Source organism: Euprymna scolopes, chromosome 14 (assembly GCF_053919585.1).
Source record: "Euprymna scolopes isolate OS-2025 chromosome 14, ASM5391958v1, whole genome shotgun sequence".
Lineage (NCBI taxonomy): Eukaryota > Metazoa > Mollusca > Cephalopoda > Sepiida > Sepiolidae > Euprymna > Euprymna scolopes.
Genome location: NC_136495.1, coordinates 54,702,173 through 54,729,169, shown reverse-complemented (window position 1 = coordinate 54,729,169; position 26,997 = coordinate 54,702,173). Strand labels below are relative to the sequence as shown.

The window sequence follows — 26,997 nt, the reverse complement described above, 5'->3', positions numbered from 1 at the left end:
TCAGAGCCAAAAAAGCGAAACCGTGCATCATATTTTTTGATGAATTTGATTCCTTGGCACCGAGGTAAGTTCTTTGTTGTGATCCCTTGTTAGTTTATTCTGTTTTCTATATGAATGGTTTGTAGATTCGTTTATTTTGTATGCTTATTGTTCATAAAAAATTCAGTTGAGCCCATAAAAGGGACTGGCAGATACTACCAATCTGGGTCAGAATGGACCTGGAAGTAATGGCAAGAAAGCAGTATATAGTCTCCAAAGCTCATCACAACTCTATGTAATTTTGGTCATACGTCTAATCATTTATAATTTGTTTTTAAACATTTCAGTTATATTTTTACATAATATAAATAAATTTCTGTTTTGTTTCAATGAATGTCACTTTGGTGATAACATTGGAGCACAAGGTGAGGCAGGTGCAAGTGTGATTGTAATAATTAAAAGTGAATTGAGTAAGATTAGGGAGCTTCTGTCATCACTAACCAGAAGAGTGTTACCACTGTCAACAAAAGGAAGAGTTTATCAAATATGTGTATACAGTGTGTTGATGTATGGAAATGAAACCTGGCCAGTGAGTGTTGAGGATATGCATTGCATGGAGAGAAATGATATACAAATGATACAATGGATGTGTGATGTGAGTCTTAAAGACAGACATATAGTGAGATGTGTGCAGAACAGTAGACTTACTTGACATATTGGAAGAATGAGTGTTCTTGCGTTAAAAGATCCAGAACAGTTCACAGGGGAAGGCCATGAAAATATGGGAGAAAGTGATAAAACTGGACCTGGAAGATAAAGACCTGACCCAAAATAGGTTAGTTTGGAAGTCAATTCTTGAAGCTGTCCTACACATGCCAGTATAAAATGAATGTTAAACTGATGATGTTTTGTTTTGATTTCATCTTTCACAGCAATAATTTATTTACCAAAAAATCTTTTCTTATTTTGTCTATTTAAAACTAAACAGAATTTCCATGAACAGAGTTTCTTTTCAAGGATTTCCCAACCATGGAACACATTATCATGTGACTGCTTCGATGCAGACTTTCATAATCATCATCAAGTCTAATGCCAACAAATACTTGTCAAGTCATCCTCTTAAGTAGTCAAATTTTGTCCATCGTATCTTTTTCAATCCTTTCATGGTGGCGTTCATGGTGCTGATTTAACCTCTATCCTCGAGTTGTTTTGGCCTTGATAAGTGTTGACTCATTAATAAAAATAAAATAAAAATAAACTGGGTTCTGTGGTTCATCATCTAAAATACAAAAGGTTATATGCCTGTCTGTCTCCATATTTTCAAACTCTATTTCTTCCAAAACAAAAAGTCTCAGAGCGGTGATTGAATCTTTTATGGACTGTTCTTTTATAAGTCTTTAGCCAGTTAAAATAGATTTTAAAGGGTTAAAAATTAAAAAAAATTCATTATATATTTTGTTTATTTAGCTTAGTTTATTTTTGATTTTTAACCAGTTCATATGCATATCACATTGGTACAGTGGTAATGTAACCAGCTTTTAATGCTAAAGTTTTGCTTTTGGTTTCGATTCTAGCTGATGGCACTTCAATACTTTTTTTTTTTTACCTTTGAAATCATGACTATAATAATATATATGAAATCTGGACAAATTAAAACATCATATTCAAGCGTATTTTATGACCAGGTAAAGAAGCCCCACCCCTAGTAATTTTATAAACTGCAATTTAAATTTGCATGTTATTTTCCTGTTTATTCATTTGTTTATGTATTTTTTGTTAAATTGATTATTTCTCTGTTTTTGTCGCACTTGTCTTTATTCAGGCGTGGTCATGACAGCACTGGAGTCACCGATCGTGTTGTTAATCAATTATTAACACAGTTAGATGGAGTAGAGTCATTGGACGGTAAGTTAAATGTGTTTATCAATTAGAAAAGAACATTATCAAGAAAACTTTCTAATTATAAGATTTTGATGATTTGTACCTGCGTTTATTATTTACAATGAAATGGGTTTTTGCAGTGTCACTGTTTACAAATTTATTTTTCTTTAAAACCACATTTTTCTAAAAACAAAAGTAAATTATGATAAGTTTAATCATGAAAAACGATTAAAAAAAAACAGCAGTAAAAGATAGCTGATATTAATAAGTCAAGAAAGGAAATGTTTTTATCCAGAATTCCCTTATATTGATAAATAAAAATAATAAATAAATTAATAAATAAAAATAATAAGAATGATGTACATACCCATGATGAAACAAAACTATCATATTCACAAAATTCATGTAAATTGATCAAGTAGTTTTATTTTTAAATAAGAAAATAAAATTTCATGAGTAACCGAGGAGTGACTATCCCACCACCATTTAGAAAGTAGTCTCAAGAAACAAAGGACTCAGCAATAATTCATACTTGTGAGATATATGTTGTAATGCCTATGAATTCCCATTAATCGCTTGAAAATGAGTTTCTTTATAAAATAAAACTACTTGATCAATTTATGTGATTTTTCTTTTTTTTAATTAAAATATCTTAACTAGTGGTAACTTATTAGTTAAAGCAAAATAAGTTTCGGCCAGGTTTCAGAATTGCTCTCAGACAACTTATTTTCACATAAGATCAGAAATAGAAAATAGAAAGAAAAAAATAACCCTCCAAAAAAACTGTAAAACTTGGGATTATCTTCCATTTTTTATTCATTTGTATCGGTTATCTTTCGTTTCTTGGTCGACTTGATTTTAAGTAAAGTGTTTGCGAGCACTTCCAAAACTCATTTCATTGTAAATAATAAGCAATCATACACTAAGAGATTATCTAATCATATACTAACTTTGTATGATGGTTTTCGTCCTGGCATTTCTGAGTTGATATTTTTCTAGAGTTTTCACAAATATCCGAAAGATTCTGCATTTGTCTATCTTTGGCAGAACTAATCTACTATGTCGGATCGAATTGGATGCAACCGATCTCCCAGATAAACTGCCAAAAAACAATTGTGCACTGCCATTTATACTGAGAGTGTTGGCTGTTAGAGATGCAATTTCACCTTCCATCAACCAATTAACTCATTCTACCTTGATTCTCACTGAAAAATGATTGGTCAATCGACTGACTTGACTCAAGTTTTTCAAGATAACAATTAGTAAACGACTTCAGCCCTACCTTACTGGGCCTAGGGATTGAATCTCCCAGGACTAGCTACATCGGTGAGACACTGGAATTCTGTCCAAGCAACAGCATTACATTGTGAAAAAATCTCAAACTTTTCCACCTCCCTTTTCTTCTGTTGATTACTCTCCTAACAAAATCAAAAGTAAATGACTATAAATTAAGAGATTATCTAATCGATATCAACTTTGTTGAAAAATCTCTTTTCCACCTCCATTTTTTTTCTGCTTGTTGCTCTCCTAACAAAGGGAAGTAACTAAATTTTTAGTTTCATTTTATCCATAAAGTTTTTTTTTCTTTTGGTAATCAACAACTTTTATAAAAACTTACGTTTTAGTTTTTTTGTTTTTTTTAATTTTTTGCTTTTAAGAACAATGTATTAAATGCAGATTCCATCTTCATTTTTAATCCTTTTATATTAAAAACTAAAATTTAAGTTTTTTTTTTGTTTTTAATACATTTTTGAAACTGAATTTTCTCATTTGATTATGAAACCAATAAATACAATTTAGTTTTGAAAAAAAAAATTAGTTTATGTACTTATATATTTATTTTACTTAGAACTGATTATTAACTAATGCTTTTAACTGGTGTGCCATGGATCCATGTGGAATAACTAAGAATAACATAAATTAACAGTGTTCTACTTTATCATGGCTGACAGAATGAGAACAAGTTACTCCTATGCATTTTGTTTTTGAGTTCAATACAAAGATTCCTAACTTTGACAAATACATTCCAAAATTCAAAAGGACACACCTGGACAAAAGTCAAAATCAGTGATAACAACCAAGATGAGACTAGTAGCTTAAATAATCCAAATTATCAGTCCTCATCTCAAAAATTCTGAAATGTAAAATTTAATTAATATTTAAGAAACGATTTTGGAGTCAAATAATGGCTAATTTAATTATTTTTTGTTTTGTTTTCTATTTCAGGTGTTTATGTGCTTGGGGCCACAAGTCGACCTGACCTAATTGACCCAGCCTTGTTGAGACCTGGTCGTCTTGACAAATGCCTGTACTGTGATATACCAAGCAAAGTAATACTTACAATTTATCTAATCGGGGTTGTTTATTTATTTATTTTTTTTCTTCTAATGCATGAAGTTCACATAATGATGGGTCAGTTAACGATTCCTTAATTAAGTCATATGTTCACCCAGATAGATGTCATGACCCAATAATACATTTCTTTCTTTTTTATTTCCTTCAGACGAAGTGCTCAGAAATCAAGAGGCCGCCTACCTGGGGCTAACACTTGAAATCTATATGAGATACATAGATATTTGAATGTTCCATTGAATTTATCTCTCAAACATTGAGTTAGTAAAGAAGTTGAGAACATAATTTTTCCTCTCCCCAATTAATCATTTTTATATGTTATAATATATTTTTCGTTTTGGTCTCTTGGTCTTAGTGAATTCCAGGAAAAGAATTTATCTAGTCTGGTGGAGTATCCAGCTTCGTGCTATTACTTGAGGTAACATCATTTGGAGAAGGTGCACCATTCTTCATAAAAGCTAATGTGGGTTAGCCATTGTGAGGAGATCTTATTTGGGCAGCGAATATTATGTGATTTTGAATGTTTGGTCAGGTTTACTTCTAAGGAAAAGTATCCTCATGCCAGGTTGTTCTGACAAACCTTTGTACAGAGAGACCTTACACACTCAAGAATAGTAGGAATTCAAGTTCTCTCTTTTCTTTTGAGGGACATGTTTGCCAAAATCATTTTCTCTTTTGCCCCATTTTTAGTTTAATAATTCATTGACAACATTTATCTATCACTCTTGTTTTGTCCACTAGTGCTACTAGATCAGGCTGTCTGAAAACACCGGCTTCCTGAAATGCAGCAAGTGTTAATGTTATTGTTTATGTTTTTCCTTTCCCTTTGCAAAATTTAATCATGTTCTGTAAAGCCAACATCAAAAATAACAATTTTTCTCTACAAAACAACCAAACTAAATGCCACAAATAAATATTTGAAGATATAAAAAACTTGAAGCATGAAAAATTTTACCAAAATTACTGGATTTACAACTAAACAATTCAAAAAGGATTGATATGCCATAAAACAAAACAACCAAGCTCATTTTGTCCAAACTAGTTTTGTGATCAGCAGTCAATCCTTACCTTATTCCAGTTTAGTTCTGTCAAGGTCACATCAATACTAGTTATGTTTGACGTACCTCTACACATATTCAGTGTCCACCATTTAATATATCCATATATTAGGAAACCTTGTCTGCATATTTTGGTGCATTAATTGGAAGCACAAATAAATCCTGTTATATTTTTATCAGTATGAATTTTAGTTCTTTCTTTCTCTTATTTTTTTATATATAAGAATAATAAAGATAACTGATAATTTTTATAGTGTTATTATTATTATCCTTATTATAAGAAAAAATAAAACTTTGTACTTAATTTCTAGAAATCAGTAATAAAAATAATTTAAAAAGTTTTTTTTTCAAAAAAAAACTCTTAATAAATATAACAAAAAAACATTAAATAATTTTTAACATTTAAAAAAAAAAAATCCATGATAAAAACAACAAAAAACATTAAATGATTTTAAAAATTTCTTAAAAAAAAAAATCCAGAATAAAAACAACAAAAAACAGAATAATTTTAAAAATTAAAAAAAAAAAACTCTTAATAAAAACAACAAAAAAACATTAAATAACTGTAGTGAAAAGGTAAACAAAAGAATAATTCGTCTTATTTGAATTATAAATGGTGCATGTCTAAACTCCTTCAACCCAGCAGGCCTGATCATATATTATAATGACATGTTGCAGGACGAACAAAGGTCAGTAATGAAAAATTAAGGAAAATTACATATGCAGACCACTGTCAGACTAAATATTTAAAACCATAATGAAAATAAACATTGTAAAAACAGAAAAACAAAAGAAAATCTTAAATTAAAAAAAAAAAAGCACCCAACAAAAATTAGTTTTCCTCAAGGAACATCAAAATACTTTAAATTGAAAAAAGTCACCTGAAGCGAAATGGATGAAATTATGAGGTATGTTTGAAAGATTTAAATAGTGTAGGTACAGGAGTAAGCAATGGGGTATGTTTCTGTTGAAGGAATGAAATAGAAAGCCAACTAAGATAACATTGCCACTTTGAAGTTGTTCACGCTTAATGTCTGTCATCGGTCAGTCAGTTAACCCCACTCTTAATTTTTCTTTTACATTAATTAAAAATTTTTTTTTATATTGCATTTTCACTCCAAACAAGGCACAGTGCCACTTTGGTGTCATCATCATTATCATCATGTAGTTCGTCAATCTTGACGATGACTAGTGGGGCCCTCACTGCTTTATCCCTCGGTGTTGGCGTATTCTCACTCAATCACTGCAGAACTTTCCACCTTGGCTCCAAACTTGCTTGCGCAGTTTAGTAGCAGTATCTGTTGCAACTCAGATAGACACCCTTTGAACCTCCAATGTTCATGTCCAGTGGAGCGAACCCGCGACGACTGGCAGCAGTGGAGGCGGCAACTTCTAGCCGAAAGTAATCTCAGTGAGGTAAACAGTTGCCCTATCGTGTCCGCTACTACGCCTTTTCTTTCTGGTTGAGGTTCCATAGTCTTTTAAGGAAAACTGCAAAGCAACAGTAGGATTTGAAGTCAGAGTTCCCATCTCTTAGCCTTTTTCTTTGATAAGGCCCACAAGGCAGTGGTGTTTGATTTTGGGGTTGGTTCCCCTAGTCTTCGCCCAACGAAGGGCACCCACAAGACAGTGGGGTAGGGGGTTGGTAGTGTACCAGGGCATGTCCACACATCGGTGGGCCATAACGCATTACCTCTAGGGTCCTCTACTACTTAGAGATCTCCTACAAGTTTAGCCTGGGGTGCAAGGCACCCAATTACCGTGTGTGGTCAACGTGGACGCACTGTAGGAGTCTTGATGATGGAGAGGCTATGTACTGGCAGGGAAGACTTATGTATAGCTGCTTCCTTTTCACTGTGAGGTTAGTCAGTGGTGTTAGCTGGAAGCAAGAAGGCATGAAAGCATGAATTTAACACTAACTTATACCTAACACACTAGACACATAACATCTCCCTGCCGGATTAAGAATCCAAACGCACACACCCACTGTGATGTAAGGGGCTACTATATGATACATAAATTGCAGAGATATTATGTAGGGAGTTGAGCAGCAAGATGTCTATTTACATTACACTTGAACTTCTGCATGTCAGTACAGTTAGGGAATCGGGAAAGTTTTGGGGAAGAAACTATTAGAGTAGAAGGCTTTCTGGCATCTGGGGATCTCTACTGTGTAGGGGTGGGATTTTGCTGCTTGTCGGGTTTCTCAGGGGTATTTACATCAAGGGAGTACAAGGGCTTGTAGTTCGTTGGTGCATTTATCATTAAAATACTTGTAAAACAGGCAGAGAGATGCAACATTTCATCAATGGGACAGGGGTTGAAGCTTAGCTGACAGTTCAGGACCTATCAGGTTGGCGACTCTCTTTTGAACCTTGTCCAGGAGAGAGACTAGTAGCAGATGCACCAGTCCAAATGTGACAGCCATTCGCCCATGTATAGAGCACTGTTATCTTGTAGAGGTACAGGATACTTTCAGGCATAAGTAACTTTCAAGCATTGTAGAGAGAGCTCACCTTCCTCGCAGCAGCTGCGGCAATGCTCTCGATATATCTGTTCCAACTCATGTTCCCAGTGAACATTAAGCCAAGAGTTTGAACAAAGTACTTTCAGGTAATGTATCATTAGCCATAGCTATTGCTGGTTGAGAAGGTTCTTATAATTATTAAAGGAAACGAGCTTAGTCTGGGCAGCATTAAACATTACCATCCATTTTTGTTCCCATTCCACTACAGATTGGAGGTCTTCTTTATGTAGAAATGGAGGTGATTGAGTTTTGATTGTGTTTTTGTGGTCATAGTATTCAAATTCAGTTAGGTGGTTTAGAGGAATAGCAGACTTTTTGTTTAATTCAGAAGTTTTGTCTCTCAACTTAAAAATGGCCATTGGTAATCAGGTCAAAATGCCTTTGCAGGCTGGATCTGACCCGCAGGTCATAGGTTACCAACTCTTTCTATAGACGGTTCTTATCAGGTGTGATAATTTATAACACACTAGGTGTGGTCATTTTCTATATGTTTTATTGATATGGACTTACAATTTTAAATTACAGAAAATTAGTCAACAACATAATCTCTATTGTTGTAGATAATTTCTTTCTCATCAGTTGGACAGGTTTTATAATTTTTTTTACAATAAAAATCTGGTTTTTAAGTAAACAATTCATCCAACCTAACTTAACATTAGTATTGAATGTTATACGACCTGAGGCAATTGAGTGATAAAAAAAGATGATGAAATCTAATGGTGTCAACTCTGATGAATATGGAGGATAAGGCAACATTTCCAACTCAAATTCTCCAATAATGATTTTGGGCATATTGGTGATGTAAAAATGAAGGTTTTTCAGGTAAAAGAAGTTGATGTGGCCTTTTTTTTTTTTTTTTAATTGCCTCACAGAGATGGTGCAGTTGTTGAACATACAGTTTGGCATTTACCTTTAGTTTTGCACAAGCAATTCATAATGAATTATGTCTTCTCAATACTGCCATATACAAAATAGTCTTTTTGTAGAAAAACTAGTTTAATAGCTCCTCATTATTAAACTCCTCATATTTAAATCTTTTCCAAGGATAAGTTGTTCATTTAATGATTTTTTTTATTTTTTCAGGAGGAACGCTTAGCCATTTTGCAAGTCCTTACAGCTAAAATGCATTTGAACGATGATGTCGATTTGGAATGTTTCGCTGAAATGTGTGACTTCTTCACTGGAGCTGATCTGAAAGCATTGCTGTATAATGCGCAACTTGTAGCGATTCATGAGATGATAGGCGAAGCAGCAAATGAGAAGATGGAAACCAGCAAAGCAGCTAATCAGTATTTGAAGGTGCGTCACTCCAGTGGGGACATAAACGACAAAAGAAGCAAAATGAATGTCACTTATATTCCTAATTTGGAGGTTGGATGCACCACGATTTCATCATCACTTGAGGAGAAAGTAGAAAAAGAGGTAAGTGTTCGCTTTATAAGATATGCATGGATTAGAGTTATCCGCCTTTTAGTGGAATTCTAATGTTTTGGATTTTAAAAAAAGCGTGATTCTTGCTTAAATCTGCTTATTTAAAAAAAAAAAAAAAATGATTTCTACTTGATTTTATTTCTATTTCTTCCTCTTTTCTAGGTCCTGGATATGACCTTAAACTATATCCAATGATGAGGCCCCCAGCTTACAGGCTTTGGGGAGTGTGGAGCCACCCCTTAATTACCATTACTCCCAGGTCCATTCTGAACCGGAGTGGTAGTACCTGTTAGGGTCCCAACAATGGGTTGAATAGGAACCAACTTGAAAAAAAAAAAAGCAAATATATTCTATTAAAAATTTTTTTTCAAAATCACTGAAATTGCCATTAAATAACCTGAAAAGGGTTGATATGCCGTAAAACAAAAACAACCAATCCTCTCTTTTATCTTTCTTTTTTCCTCTTTTTCTCTTTCTCTTCATCACTTCATTTTGTTTTACTCCCCTTTTCCCCCTCACTGAAAGGTTAATTTTGCTATACTTCAAACGATTCATGATGAGAAAAGTAGGGGATGCAGATGACTTTTCTTGTTTCCTTCCCCCGACATGTACACTTAGGATCGTCCACCTAATGTTTTTTTTTTTTCTTGTTTATTTCTTGGACTAAAAATATATTTTTAATGTTTTAAAATTTTATTACACACAAAGCTTTTTTTGACACAGAAGAAACTTCAACCATCCTTTTTACAAAGGAAAGCTAATTTTTTTAATCAAAATTTAATGAATTTAAAAATCAAAATGAAGTTAAAACATATCAGTATAAAAAGATATTGTAGATTAACACCCTGATGAGTTGTAAAACACCTAAACCCTGATTTATTATTATTATTATTATAATTATTATAATAACAGCAAAAAAAAATCAAACTCTTTTTGTTTGAAATTTCACTAAGTTTCCTACAGATTTTTTTTACCTATATTAAAAAAAGAACAATCATTTTTTTTTCTCAAGGTTATTCGTAAAGAGAAACGCATCAAGAATCGCCGTGAATCGATAATGCCTCCGAGTGAAGCTGTTGAAGTGATCCGAGTGAACCACGAACATATATTGAAAGCCTGTTCAAAAATGAAGCCTTCCGTTTCAGCTTCGGAACGAAATAAATATGATGTTATGTAAGTTTGATCAATTTTTAAAAAAATTTTTAATTTTATTACAAATCTTTTTTTCACACTTCAAAGTTTTTCAAAACCATTGAAATGAGTATGGATATTTTGTATTATGAGGACAATTATCGTATGAACAGAATTTTCTCTAGATGGGTAGTATTTACTATTGGCGAGAGGGCATGGCGTAATAGTTAAAAACATTGGTAAGTGATTATCTTCTGGAAGTTGAAGATTCAATCTTCACCAAAGGTGATAATAACTAAGAAGAACAAATTAACACTTCTGATGGAATGAGAACAATCTACAATCATAAATTAAATAAAAAGTTCAGTTTGAAATTTCATACAAATTTTAAGTTCAACAAGCTGGTTTTCAAGTTGAAAACACTACATCTGAAGAAGGTTAAGAAGTTAGCCGAAATGCTGTAAATCCAACAAGCAAGATGTGAATAGCTATCCGAATTATATTTGTTGCAATATTTTGGGCTTATAATGGGGTATGATCCCACACAGTCGGACGATTCTATTTATAAACGATGCTGCTAAGAACTGACGAATCAAATAATTCACGTTCTGCTACAAACCAATCAGAAACCAGAATTGCTTTATAAATATTAAACCTTTTCTGGAGCAATTTCACATGCTCTTTTCCTGGGTTTCGACACGGTAAGAATATTCTGTTCTGTGAAACTGTCTACTACAAACAAGTCACCTACCAGGACTTGTGTGTAACAGCGAACCATCTGAAACTGTTCTGAAACTCAAAATGGCTCACACTTCTAGAGGTTATGAGCCCAGCGTGTGTCTTTATTTCGATGGATCCGAATCAAAATTCGAATTGTGGCAAGTTAAATTTCTGGGATATCTACGAATCCAAAAGCTATACAAAGTACTAGAAACACAACCTTAAAACAGAAACGACCCTGACTTCATTGAAAAGAACGCAACTGTCTTTGCGGAATTAATACAGTGTTTAGATGACTGAAGTCTATCACTGGTAATGAGAGAAGCCCTGGACAACGGCTACAAATCATTAAACATATTGAGAGAGCATTATTTATCGAAAGGAAAACCCAAAATTATTTCTTTATACACTGAACTGGCCTAATCACAAGAGTTTCCAATGTAGATACAGGACTCAAAATGCCGACTACATTAAAAATGTAGAGAGCTCTGTTAGCGAACATACATTTTTTATTTTCGTGTACATTTGATGCGTCAACAAGCAATAATAATTTTCTTGGCGATCGTGGGGCCACGGCACATGTGATTACAAAGGAATCTGATTTTATCAATTTTGATCCCAACTTTATGCAACAAAATCATTTTGTAGAACTGGCTGACGGGAGTCGAGTCAATGATATCGTTTTGAAAAGAGGCAATGCGAAAATCTCGCTAAAGAACAATAAAGGTGAATAGTGTTTCTGTATTCTAGAAAACGCTTTTCTAATCCCAAAATTTAAACAAAATATATTTTCTGTACAAGCTGCTACAAAAGAAGGTGCAAATATAAACTTTAGCCCCAATAAATCAAAACTGGTATACCCAAATGGAACTCTTTTCGACATTAAAGAAAATGGACGACTATATTATTTAAATAGCGTAGTCCCATCAAAAACCGCCTGCCATGATCTACAAACATGGCATAAAATTCTTGGACACTGCAATATTCCTGATATCAAAAAGTTGCCGACTGTAGTTGATGGAATGCGAATACAAACATTAAAAAACCTTCAACTGCGACGTCTGTACGCAGGGAAAGATGACAAACTATGAATACAAGATACCAGAAAAAAAGAAAAATCCTATCAATGGTGCATTGTGTCTTGAACGGTCCCGTAGAACCGATGGCCAGAGAACATTATAGATATGTGTTGAATTTCGTAGATGACCATTCAGGTTTAATAATGGTTTATTTTTTAAAGAATAAATCTGATACCCTGCTAGTAACTAGGAAATATCTAGCCGACATGGCACCCTTGGTGAAATTAAGTGTATTCGCTCTGACAACGGTACTGAATTTACCAATAAAGACTTTGAATTTTTACTAATTAACCATCATATCGGGCATGAAACAGCAGCTCCTAGATCGCCACACCAAAACGGGACTGCTGAACGTGCGTGGCGGACACTTTTTGAAATGGCAAAATGCCTACTCATTGAATCAAAACTCCCTAAAAACCTCTGGACGTATGCACTTATTGCAGCAGCCTATATACACAACAGGTGTTTTAACAAAACATTATCTAAAACTCCATATGAATCTTTCTACGGTAAAAAAAAAAAAACAAAAAAAAAAAACAAATTTAAGCAGAATGCATATATTTAGTTCAACTTGCTTCGCATATATAGAGAAAAAGAGTAAATTGAATATTAAAGCTGACAGAGGTATATTTCTTGGATACGATAAAAACAGTCCAGCCAATTTAATATTTTTTCCCGAAAAAAATAAAATAAAAAGAATCCGGTGTGTAAAATTCACAGACACGTTTAATTGTAAAGACGAAAACCCGTCATATGAAGAGGATGGAATTATATTACCTCAAATAATTAGAACAAACGAAAACAATAAAAATGACGGAGGCGAGAGTGTCCATGATGATAATGATGATAAAGTCGAGATATGCCGAAAGAAATAGAAGACGACCCGATTTTTTGTGGTCGACAGTATAAGGGATTATCAAATCGACTATTGCTGTTCAATGGAAAATGCGCCAAAAAACTTCAACGAAGCAATTAATTCAGAACAGTGTGATGAATGGAAAATTGCCATGAACCGAAAATGATACCTATACGGTAGTGCCTCTCCCAAGGGATAAACATGTTATTTCTACCAGGTGGGTCTTTACAAAAAAAGAGTACAGCATAAGGGGTCGAACAGTACAAAGCAAGATTTGTTGCTAAGGGGTGCTCTCAGATTTACGGTAAAGAATACTTTTCTACGTTTTCGCCGACCACAAACCTAACGACAGAGTTGTACTGCAAGTCGCATCACAATATGACCTAAACATCCATCAAATGGACGTAAAAAATGCTTATTTGAATGCCCCAATAGACTGTGAAATTTATATTACCCCTCCAGATGGATTTATAATGAAAAATAAAAATAGCGTGTGGCGACTTAACAAGTCATTATATGGTCTAAAGCAGAGTGCTCAGTGTTGGAACACAGTATTCCATGATTATATTATTAAACAACAATTTAGACAATGCGCTGTAGACCCCTGTTTATATACCCAACACAAAGACGATAAACTACTGATTTTGGTTTTGTGGGTCGAGGATATTTTAATCGCATCATATTGTGACATGTTAAGAACAAATTAAGTAAAAGATTCAAAATGACCGATCTTGGCAAAATATCCTGGTTTCTGGGGATAGAATTTACTCAAAGCAAAGGACTTGTTACGATGACTCAATCGAGGTACATCGACAGAATACTATTAAAATTTGGAATGGGAGAGTGCAAGAGACGCTCTACACCGATCGAAAATGATATTAATAAAAATATACACACAGAATCTGAAATAATAAATGACACACAATATCGCGAAAGTATAGGTAGTCATATATTTTATGACTGCAACCAGGCCCGACATATGCTATACAGTAACGAAACTGTCACAAAAATTATCACGACCGACAATGAAGGATTTAAACAGAGCTAAACAAGTCCTACATTATTTAAAAGGAACTAAAGAACAGAAGTTAGTATTTAGAAAATCAAGAAATCCCCTAAAATTAGAAGGTTTTTCGGATTCAGACTGGGCAAACGAAGAAGATCGCAGGAGTGTATCTGGATATTGTTTCAGACTCTCAGAAAATGGGCCTATTATTTCATGGAAATCTAAAACGCAATAGATTGTATCTCTCTCTACGTGTGAAGCAGAATTTATCGCGATCACACACACGACCCAGGAAGCACTCTACCTTAAAAATATCCTGAAGACTATTTTAGAGCCAGAATTGATTACAAGCCCCGTGGTAATTAATTGTGATAATCAAGCCAGTATAGTCTTAGCACAGAGCACGGATGATCAACCAAAGATCTAGGCATATGGATATAAAATGCCATTTCGTAGAAAACGAGAGATCTAGGCATATGAATATAAAATGCCATTTCGTAGAAAACGAGATAAAAAAGGAATCCATTATTTTGAATTACATATCATCAGAACGAAATATCGCTGATGTATTTACGAAACTGGCGACACGGATAAAGCTACAACGTTTTTTCTCAAAACTTGTAGGTGAATTCGACTGAATAATTTTTTTTTTTCTTTCACTGCCCTGTATGTATATAGATTTCTATATATTAAAAATACAGACCAGCGAAGTTCCACTTATGAGAAGGCTATTACTTTTTTGCATGAATATCAGCGGAAAACCCTAGGGATAATGCTCAGTATATAGATTTATATATATATATATATATATATATATATATATAAAAAAAAAAAATTAAAAAAAATGGTCCTGGAACAGAAGTTAAACTGTATCCATTTTATTTGTATTAACACTTTAACCTACTAATACTTTTGCTTAGAAAAAAAAAAAAGAAAAAAAAAAATCTTTGTAATTTTCCTTTTTGACATTTGAACACAATTAAAAATGGCGTCTTTTTAAATGCTAAAATTCTAAGATCCAAATGATTTCTAATTTTTGTTATGTCAAAGTAAATATAAAAATATATATTTATTTTTTGAGCAGAACAAACACAAGGGACTTCCCCATTATAAAAAATAGGGAGGATGTTGCAATATTTTGGGCTTATAATGGGGTATGATCCCACACAGTCGGACGATTCTATTTATAAACGATGCTGCTAAGAACTGACGAATCAAATAATTCACGTTCTGCTACAAACCAATCAGAAACCAGAATTGCTTCATAAATATTAAACCTTTTCTGGAGCAATTTCACATGTTCTTTTCCCGGGTTTCGACACGGTAAGAATATTTTGTTCTGTGGAACTGTCTACTACAAACAAGTCACCTACCAGGACTTGTGTGTAACAGCGAACCATCTGAAACTGTTCTGAAACTCAAAATGGCTCACACTTCTAGAATATTTTTAAGCAAATTTATTTAATTTGCTTTGCGTTTTTGTTTTCTAATTTGTTTGAATTGTGCAAATTATTTGAAAGTTAAATTTACAATTGAGATTCTTGCCCTCATTTTCTTCATATAAAACAAAAAATATATACATACACTCCTGATCAAAAATTTAAGGCCACTTGAAAATCTTTAAAAAGAAACCTTTTTTGAGGATAGATTTTAAACTCCCACGTAAAGTTACCAATACTACAACCTAAAAGGTTATGGGAAAAAAAAGCTACATTCACAACATTTAATTCAGAAATTTACATTTTTATAAATAAGGCATTTTACACGTAATCGAAATTATAAGATCAAGGGTATAAATTGTTTTTTAGTTCAGTTATAGATTAGCAATCAATGGGTAAAGATGTCACCATACCGAAAGCAAGCAAACTTATCGAAATTGAAAGTGCTTGAATTGTAGATTTCCATAAGCAAAGTTTGTCACAGTGAACAATCGCAGCTAAGGTAAATCGCACTAAAACTTATCAACAGATTTAAAATTTAAGATAAAAGTACCTCCACCAGAAGGTTGTAAAACCTCAAATTTCTCCATTGCTTCTACCCCTCTCCATTCTTTTTTGTATTTCTTTTTTCCTCATCAACTAATAATATGTATTAATATATTTCACTTTTCTGTAAATAAATCAGGAATTTGGAAGCAGGTAAAATATTGAATAGAAAGTAATTTAAAATCATTTGCAAATTCTCATTTAATAAGATGATTGACAGTTTTGAACACTTTTTAAATTCAATCATTTTAAGACCACATTAATTTAACAAGTTATAGTTTTATAACAATTTGGTTCAATTTATAATTTAATGACAAAATGATATCATAATAATTAAATTTAACTTTTAAAATCCTATTTAAAAAATAATTTGATAAAAAAAAAACAACAAACAGCATGGTTTTAAAACAAAAGTGAAACAAAAATACTCCTGGACAACAGTAGATGTAAGTAAGCTCATGATAAAATCTAAAAAAAAATCTTTCAAATAGGGCTTAGACGATTATAATATTGTGTTCCTCTTGGGCAAATTAAGGATTGAAAGCAGATTTGAATTTTTATGGAGAATTTCTTATAAATAATTTTATTTTCTTTATTTCAGATACAAAGATTTTAAGAAAAGCCGAGAAGCAAATTTTAACCCTCGAACGCCAACCCTGAAGCAAGAATATCTCCTTGCTTGATTCGGATTGAATGAAGAATACTTGGTTCCAAACCTTGGCCAGGAGAATAGTTTGACTCAACTGACAGTCTATGTTGACTTATGTTTGTTCACAACACTATATTATCCGTCGATCAACCAACTGTCCTTGTCATTGTTGTTGTCATCGTTCCAAAAAACGTTAATCCCGCATGTCTTTCCATTTTTAATGTTTCATAAAACATAAACTGCTATAGCAAAATAAAGAGGAATAATCCTCTACCAAAAAATTCACATTTGCTTTCCTTTCAAAATGAAGGATCTCCACAAACCCATTGATTTAGCCATCTCCTACCTCTTGCTTGTCAATGGATTTTGATATTAAAAGATGGAGGATCAGGAAATGGAGTAAGATTCCAGGAGAATCAGGCAATCTTTTTCAAGTCTCAGACAATTGAAGATTTTTTTTTTAATTTTCTCTTCCTGAATGCTAACAAAAATGATATTGATGTGATCTTCAGGAAGAAGAGAAATTGATTGAGAAAAAGCTTAGAAGCAACAAAACAGATTTTTATTAATAAAAAAAAAAGGGGAGGGCAAAAAATGTGACTTATTTTATTATTTGTAATATAATACTGTTGTAAAATTTTGAGCAGTCTCATATCAGATAATATTTATGTAAAGATAAAATCCAACATAATGTATGGAAAGATGGACAAATCACAAAATATAAAGAACAAAATTACATTAGTAAATGAATAATTAATTTCAGGACTGTTTAATCAAGACATTGAAAAATGAAAATATCGAGAAAAAAAAAAAAAAAAAAAGAAAAGGTTATATTGTACGTATCCTTTTTGAACTGAAGATCTCAAAAAAAATTTCACTTAATTTGATCAAGTAGTTTTTTTGGGGTTTGTTTGTTTGTTTTGTTTTTTTACAGCAGAAAAACATGATTTTATGACAGCACATTGAAGACATCTTTTAATTTTTAAAATTTTTGTTTGGATTTTTAGAACACGCTACGAGGAGATAACTCAATTTAAAGCGACAACACTCTCTGCCCATCTTTAATACTAGCTTTTCTTCCTAAATCGAACCTTCAGCTCAGTATCATAATAAATTGTTTTTTTCCTGTAAAAAAAAAAAAAAACTACTTGATGAAATTAAGTGAAATTTTTTTTTTGGAGAACTTCATCCCATAATGAATACGTACAATTTAAACTTTTTTTTCGATATTTTCATTTTTTTAATGTCTTGATTAAACTGTACAAATACCTTAATTTCTTTTAATAAGAGAAACCTTGCCAAAGTAAAAAAAATATATTGCTTTATACCATTTTCACAAGATACGAACATGAGGAGGAAGTAATAGCGGGGATTATAGACATAAGAGGTTGTAGGAATCAATCTAGTGATAGTCCGTCATTTCATTAATGCTATTTTTTTTCCAACCTCAGGATGAATTTAGACAAGCATGTTCTACTTTGGATATCCTAATGGTCATCTCTGAATGTATCTACCATACATTGGACAAGGCAGATAAAGCTAAGATAGTAGCACTTAAATCGTTTACCAAGTTCTGGCATAAAAGTATTCTCTGTATGTCATTACTTGATTATTGATTATTTGATATAATGAGATCCTTTCTTGTCAAAAGAAAGATTTAGGCTGTCCTTGATAGCCTTACAACTAAATATGACATTAATGTGGGTGTACCTATAGGATAGATCCTTGAACCATTATTAGTAGGGCTATGACAACAGCATATTCTTTTCCTTGTTTTGATTCTCAGGTATATATATCCATTGATATCTTGTATACTTTTTATGTAGAGTGATGTGATCCTCAGTTGATTAATTGTCTAACCGTGTCGGATATATACTCGAGAGTAAAAGCAATAAAAAAAAATATGCTGTTGTCATAGCCCTAATTATTAGTCATGATTTTCATGAACAACAACTCTTATGAAATTATGTCTCTTCTCAACATGTGGGCAAAAAAAGAGTATCTAATCTAACAGTCTACACTATTTAACAAGTTCCAGCCCCGTGTCCCATTGCTGTAATGTTGCATCCTTGTTCCTATTTTACAAGCACTTCAATGCTCCAACAAACTTGCTGCTCTGGTGTCCCCCACGACATAAACAGACCTAACCAACCAGACAATCAGCTAAATCCCATTCCTTCAATCTGGAGATCCCCAGAAGGTTTTCTACCCTAATTCTTTCCTTGAACTGCTTGCCTTTGGAATTTCATCTCTGTTCCCTGTTTTCCTGATTGTACTAATTCCTCACTTATGATGCTTCCAATAAATCTGGTCTGTTGATTCACAGTAGCTTCTTATGTCTCAGTGGTAACGGGCCTTGTTTATTGTGACCAAAAGTAAAAAAAAAAAAGAAAAAAGAATTGTGTGGTCACACCACTGTGAAATGGGGAAATGTCTAGTATCCAATGTTGTTTTCTGATGACCTTAAGTTGGACACTGGATGATGTAGCCATATTTTCTTCACATACTTTGCCACACTTCTTTTCATGCCTCTTCACACATTTTAAAACAAATAGAATGAGAATCTTTAAGGTTTTTCTTTGCACCCCCACCCCCAGTCTGAATACTCAGGTATGAGTTATATGCCTTTTATGTTCCTCCTCCTCATATTCATCTCTTGTGCAAAAGATATCCAAAAAATTATCTCTTTTCACTTTGACAAAATTTCTATTATTAAAAAAAATAAAACAAAAATAACGATATTTACAGATGTGTATTTGATTGGATTTTGCTTTTCTTGTGATGCAGTTTGTCTACTTTACACTCATATACACACATTTCTCTTTTTCTTTCTCTCTCTCTGTCTCTCTCTCTCTCTGTCTGTCTGTCTCTCTCTCTCTCTGTCTGTCTCTCTCTCTGTCTCTCTCTCTCTCTCTCTCTCTCTCTCTCTCTATATATATATATATATATATATATATATATATATGTGTGTGTGTGTGTGTAGTTACTGAGAAAACCACAGAATTTTCTCTTTCCATTGTCTTCAGTCAGACTTGTATCAATAACAACTTGCTGCTTAAATATACATACATGTGTGTGTGTGTATATATATATATATGTGCGTATGTATGTATGTATGTATGTATATACACACACACATGCACATTATAAGTAGAAGTATTGATTTTTTTTTGATTTTTTAAAAAATATTGTTGAAGATTTTTAATTTTCATGTTTTACAAGAAAATTTTTCTTTGGTCGATAAGTGTTTGCGACAATTCCTTGCAATGTTTGCAGTCACCTTTTTACAATAATTACTGCAAATATCCAAAGCTATGCCAATCTATCACTTTTAGACTGGAAATGGAAAAAGAAATTGAGTGTGTATATATGAATATATGTATGTATATACTTATATATATATATATATATATATATATATATATATACATGAAATATGTGTGAAAAATATATATTTATAAAAAAGTATTTATTTTTAATATCAGTTGTCAATTTGCAGAGTAAATAAAATGATTTTTACTCAAACACTAGATGTAAAATAAAAAAATTGGTGTGAATATTACAACTGTTGAATTATTTTTATTCTAAATCAACAGTTGAAATATTCACACCAATTTTTTTTTATTTACTAATGGAAGTTCAATTTCAGGGCAAGATGGTTCTAACTATAATTTGACTTGCTACAGACTTCTAGATTCAAATCTTAGTAAAATAATTCATGTATCTATTTACATATTTCTAACTTGTAATTTATTTAATCAACCATTTCATTGATACATTGCTTTTACTTAAAATTTTTTAGTTTTCAAATTTATACAAACTAGTAATTCTTTATTTTGCTGGTTATTTCCTCTGATGAGAAAAACCTAAATTTTTGAAACACCATAGAATAAGTAAAAAGATCTCTTGCTACATTCCTTGTTTTGAATATTTGAAGAAATAATTAATAACATAAATTTTATTTTTCATCATTTAATTTTGTCATGAGAGAGAGAGAGAGAGAAATTCATGATGAAAATAAAAATTTGTAAAAAATTGTCAGCATCAAAATCAATTTTGTTATTCCTTAACCCCCATTAATATACCTCTTCATGAATAGATTTAAAATGGGGTCAAATGCAGAAAAAAGGAATTATCTTCATTGAATATCGTGATTATGGAGCTGCTTTTCCACCTACTACTAAAACTTGGATCTATTTTATACCAACAAAACTACTCAATGAATGTATGTAAATTTATGTGAAGTAAATACACCATAAAGATTTCTAACAAGTAAATACACCATAAAGATTTCTTGCTATTTTCTATCTAATAGTCATATTCCATCTAGGTGTAACATCTTCAATGAATTGCTTACAATCTTTGCAACCATATTTGACCAAAATGAAAACACTTTGGACATTTTGGACAAACATAAAATAATTTAAAGAAAAACAAGTCTTGTGTTGTTTATCTTCACCAAAAATATTGTAATTTTTAATATAAGAAAGCAAAAAATAAGGTTTTAATTTTTTGTAATTTTTTGGTATTTTTGTTTCATTCTTTTGTTCTGTCTAAAATTGTAATTTGACCTTCGCAAATCTGACGACATCTAAACTGCTGAAAAAAAAAAAATTTTTTTTTTTATTATTTGTTGCTTTGATCCTAAACTTATTTGTTCACCATGGTTTTTACTCTTTTCAAGAGAAATAGACAAAAAGACTTGCAAAATCAGCTTTCTAAGAAAAATCCAGAATTATAGAAAAAACAAAATAGATAAAAAAGAGACTGCCAAAAAATCTGGCTTCATAAAAAAAAAAAACACCCACACATTTGTTGTACAAAATATATTAAAACAAAATGCTGAATATTTTCTGATCACATTGCAGTGATGTTGTTGTCCATTTGTATTTGCAGTAAAAAAAAAAAAAAAGTGCCAATGTTAAAATGCTTAAAATGATAGCTATATTTGATATTTGCATGTGTAAATATGTAGTCATATGAAAATATACTTATGGCAAGTAAGCTACGCAGAAACGTTTGTGTTTCATTTTGTATTAAGCTCTACTCACATATTGAACGTTGTGTAAGTAAATACTGAAAAAAATATACACACAATGCATTATTTTATACATGAAATAGTATATATATATATATATATATATATATATATATAAACAGAGAGATCAAGAGGGTAGGGAGAGAAATTGTCTATACAAATACAGAAATAAGTAAATATATATAAAACTAACAAGAAGACCTAGCATTGCCTGGGAATGAAAAATCTTACGTTTTCCTGCCTTCAACCCATATTATTTTTATTTTTTACATTTCATAAAATTCATTTTGGAATTTGAATCCAAAAATCAATTTATTTAGTAAGACATTGTGTACATATGGTGACATTTAAATTATTTTCAATAAATTTATTCTCTTTAACTCTCATCGAAGCACACCAGGAATGATTAAGGACTCCCATATAATTCTCCAAGCCCTTAACCCCATATTTCTATTTTTATTTTCTTCCATAATTTTCAAGTTATAAATAAGTGAAAAATATAGAAGTTGTATTTCCTTTTTTATGGATGTCTGATTGACAATTTTATTGTAGCATCTTTGATCAAAATGAAATATACTTATCCAGCATATATAATTATGGAGAGTTATCGCCAAAACCCTAGAAGTTTGTGAACACAGGAGTAGACAAAAAGTACAACTTAATATAAATACTAGCAGGCTGCCCGGCATTGCCCAGTTGTAAAATATGCTTAAATATATTTTAATTTGTGTAGATTTCATATTTATTATTATAGAACCAATTCTCTATTGATTATTATATTATACCCAATATATAGAGATTTAAAAAGTTAAAAAAAAAAAATGACTTTGGTACCATAAACTAAAATCAACACCAAAACATTTAACTTTCAAGTTGTATTCGGTACCATCTGAGCTAAAGACACATGCATATCAAAACTTGACAAATTAATGCAGTTAAACGTATAAATGTATATTTGTGCATGCATAAAGATGCATGTTTAGTTGACTTATGCTTGCCAAGTTCCAATTTTCCTATTTTGAGTCCTTAACAGCTATTTTTCTGGCTAAACACCAAATTGATTTTACTCCACAGGTATTAATACCCCATATATCGTTTCAAGTTTGTAGATCAAAATTGATAGAAGTTTGGTACAGACTGTTCCACTGATAGACAAACCCAAATATATATCTATATATACAAGTGACTGTGTGCATGTGTGGAACAGTCTGTATGTAAGTATTATGTCAATTTTTGGTCTGCAAACTTGAAACTTGATATATAGAGGATTTGGATCTGTGGAACAAATTTGATTTGGTTGTTTGCTGGTAAAAAATAAAGAGGTTAAAATTGGAACTTGGCAGGCATAAATTGATTTTTATTAAATTTCACACCAATACATTTTGTGTCTGGGAGTTTTCTTAGATAGGTTTTGTATCGGAAAGCTTCTGATAAGTATCGAAAATCGATAATTGAAAAATCCGGTTAAAGAAGGAAGGGTATTATTTTGAACAAAGTTAACACCCTTATAAAGCCTAACATCAGAAGTGCATTTGAGAAGTTTTATCACCACACAAGCAGAAGGGCTCAGAATATAAAATCAACAGTAGGTTCTTTGTTAAGATAAGGGCGTGTTCAAAACAAATGTTTCTGTTTAGAACGCAATTGAACAATGATATTTAACTTTTGCATTTTTAACTTAAATTTAAGCCATTATATAAAACTTTTCTGAAATCAACAGTCGGGTTGTCTACAGTACAATGTAGATCACAATGTATTGTGGACTAAGTCACTGCAGGATAGCATGTGATATTTTCTCCCAGTGCACCACAGGTAATAAATCAAATTCATTGAAAAATGGGCAATTTCACCAATTTCGATGAAAATGATGAAAGCATGCCGTGGAACATTTGTTGATCCTCATATAATCCCGGGCAATGTCGGGTCTCCCTGATAGTATGTATGTATGTATATATATATATATATATATAAAAAGATTTGTTATGTTTCCAACTGTAATTATGAAAATGTAAGTAAAAATTGAATAGAATTGAACAAAAGTCTCTTAAAAACTTCATCACAAATTCCAAAATACTCACGTTCTCGAATTGAATAATAATTAGTCATTGGATTTTTCATGAAATTATAACTGAAATCATTCTTTGATCTTTTTACAGAGCTTTGCGGTTTATGGATGTCTGATGCACATACACATTCAACTATATAAAAATCCTAATACAAAATTGATATCACCATTGGATTTTGCCCTTTATAAAACTTTGATAAAAGTTGTGTTTGACCTTAGTATAGGGCTTTCTTTTCAATTGCATCCTCAGACAGAGGTAAACATAGTATAAATTAGTGTGCACATGTTACAGAAATTATTAGAAGGAACAACAAATTTATCAATTCTCAATGCTCTTTTTATTTTGTTCATTAAAACCGTTATTTATTTTTGTTTTTTGTTTTTTTTTGGGGGGGGTGAAAGAAATTCCTTCCTGTAAATCTATAACAAAGACTTTTTTCAATGTATTTTAGTTAGATTAAAATTTCTTTGAAAAGGAAAATATTTATCAAATCAAATTTATTGACAACAAATGTGGAAAAGTGCATCATGCCATTAAAAAACTTATTTCTTGCATGAAGGTTTACTCATGGATTAAATAAAATTAATTAGAAATTCTATGCCGTTTTTTTTATTTAGTTTAAAACCGAAAAATATAAAAGGTTTTTCATGTTTAGAGACAGTAAAAGTCAAAGTAATTTGTTTTTTAACTATAAAAAGAATTGAATCTTGATTGAAAAAAAAAAAAAAAAGTCCACAAAAATAAGTGAATTATTTAACATTAATGAAATGTTTTTAAGCAGATAATATTCAAAACTCAAAAAAACATTTAAAGTTTTTTTTTGTTTTGTTTTTTTTGCATTTAAATTTACGATTTTTTTAATATCATTTTCTACCGGGAGCTGCCTTAAAAAAAAAAATGTTTTTGTTTGCATTTTCAGAGAGTTATCTCTTTGTGAAAAAGTCCTTGAGTTTTCACCAGAGTTATATATTAAAAGGTGACATATAAAGAATTTGTTTATTTAATAAAACATATACTTTATATTAACATTCATTTAATAAAACATATACTTTATTAACGAATAAAATTACTTTGAGATTGAATGAATATTTAAAGCAAACAATTTTTTTTTTTTTAATCTCACACAATGATTATGAAACCTGTTTAAAAATGAACAAAAATCAATCGGGCATTTTTATCAAGGCCAGTATCCATGCAAAAAAAATAGTAATTTTCTTGAAAATTGAATTTAAGAAGAAAAAAAAAAAAAAAAAAGACCTCTTATGAAAATATAAAAATCTATACTTCTAAAAAAACAACAAAAAAAACTCTATTTAATTTTGTATTTAAAGTTTATATATTTGTAGAAACATTTCAGAGTTTATTATACAACTGGTGAAAAAAAATGGAAAAATTATTTTAAAAAACTTTTCCTTTTTTTTTTTTTCTTCTCTCGAATTTTAAATTCTCTTAATTTTCGATTTAGATTTTTTTTTTTTTTCCTCAAAAGTTGAAAATCGTATTTTTTCCAAATAATTGCGAAAATAAAAATGATCAGTTGATGACAATTGTATTTCATATCATTATATTTCATTGGATCACTGTTCTCATCTTGAGTGTTATTTGCACAAAGCTTCGGTCGATGTTATCTTCAACCTGAAGAAGGTTAGAGATTATATCATTGTCAAATTGAGAAATCTTTCTGTCGGACTTGGGAATCTGTATGGAATTCTGAATGGAACCCTGTATTAAATTCATGAGGGTAGCATGCTCTCGTTCCATTAGCCATGACTGGGTAGAAGTTCTAAGTAATTTGCAATTGTATTTTGAGTGTCACAAAGACTAGGGATTGAACCTTTAACCTTCAGAAGAATGTGAATTTTACAACTGAATTCTACCAAGTACTCTATCTCTGTACTACAGGTTTTTGCTGAGGTCAACAAGATACACCTGAAGAATGATGAAGGTTTCATAGACCGAAATGTTGTGCAAATTACATTCAAGATGAGAACAGCAGTCCGAAGAACCCAAATAATCCTCATCTCAAAAATTCAGAAGTGTAATTTGTATTTCACTTCTTTTTAAGAAAAGTACTTCGCTAAATAAGGCAAAAAATAAAGAAGAAACAAGATTATTGGGAATTTTTAACAGGTGAATTTGGGATGCTAAAACCTACATAATCAAAAAATTCTTTTAATTTTGTAATGTGTGCCTATCAGACAATTTAAGTGAGACTTTAAAAATAAAGTTTCTAATAAAATCGTGCATATTTTTTTTCTTATCAAAGATTTAAAAAAATTTCTTTTCATGTCTAAAATAACTGAAAACATTAGTAAAAGTTAACAAAAATATTTTAATAAAAAATTTCACATTCTATCTGAAATAAACTCTTAATTTTTAATCTCTTAACAATGTAAAAAATGTATATATTTTTTCTTCTTAAAATCCATTTTAAGCTGCAAATTGTTGCAATGAACTTTGATTTGATTACCATGCATACAGGTTTTTTGCTATAAATTTGATATTTGGAAAGGAAAGAAAAAAGCATCATATCTTGGCCAATAGATGATGTATTCTCAAAATTCAAGTGCTTTTCTCGGAGAATCTTTTGAATACAGCTTAGTTGAAGACACCACCCTGAATTTCTACGATAGGGTGGAACTTGGACCTGGAACAGGTGACTTATTTCACCGTTTTTGAGAGATGCCTAAACACTAATTTGATCCTGATAATTGTCTTGTCTTTAACATTGCAGGCAATACGATGAAGATTAGGGTTGGTGTCTTTCATGACTGCACATCACACAAAAAAGTTAATGGGATTAAGAGTTGAGTGGCCAGATGTTTGGACTGATGAAGTCATGGAAGCTTTCAGATAACCACTTATATGTTTTTCTGGGGGTGTGACATTGAGCTGAGTTCTATTGCCACACGTATGACTTTCATGCAGTCACCCTCTCTACCTAGTGCTTGCCATGTGTGGACACCAACAATATACCCATCTAAATTGAGTCTGCATCCTTTTTCAAAGATGTAGGGTGATGCACACCCAAAGACCATCACAGTTTGAAAAAACTTGATCTTCATAGCATGCTGTATATGAGATGTAGCAAAGTTCCTTGTTCAGCATTTTTATCATCAGCTCTCAACAGCCCATCTTTTCTCACCAGAATCTTGCTGTATCTTTTAAAAAAGATTTTTTATTTTTTTATTTTGCAGTTTCTTAATGAATTTCATTGTGCAGACACAGTCAGAACATTT

General features: G+C 31.5%; 1 protein-coding gene across 3 annotated transcripts in view; it reads left to right on the top strand.

The window, feature by feature from the left end:
• The window catches only part of LOC145293024 (peroxisomal ATPase PEX1-like), a 69,369-nt gene extending 52,120 nt beyond the window's left edge, over window positions 1-17,249 (top strand). For all 3 annotated transcript variants that reach the window (XM_080139313.1, XM_080139312.1, XM_080139314.1), the window contains 6 exons: window positions 5-64; window positions 1,802-1,884; window positions 4,087-4,190; window positions 8,881-9,219; window positions 10,241-10,401; window positions 16,607-17,249. In XM_080139313.1, coding sequence (XP_079995439.1) covers window positions 5-64; window positions 1,802-1,884; window positions 4,087-4,190; window positions 8,881-9,219; window positions 10,241-10,401; window positions 16,607-16,688 — 829 coding nt within the window. In that variant the 3' untranslated portion in view covers window positions 16,689-17,249. The remainder of the gene's footprint in view (window positions 1-4; window positions 65-1,801; window positions 1,885-4,086; window positions 4,191-8,880; window positions 9,220-10,240; window positions 10,402-16,606) is intronic.
• Window positions 17,250-26,997: the final 9,748 nt, after the last annotated feature.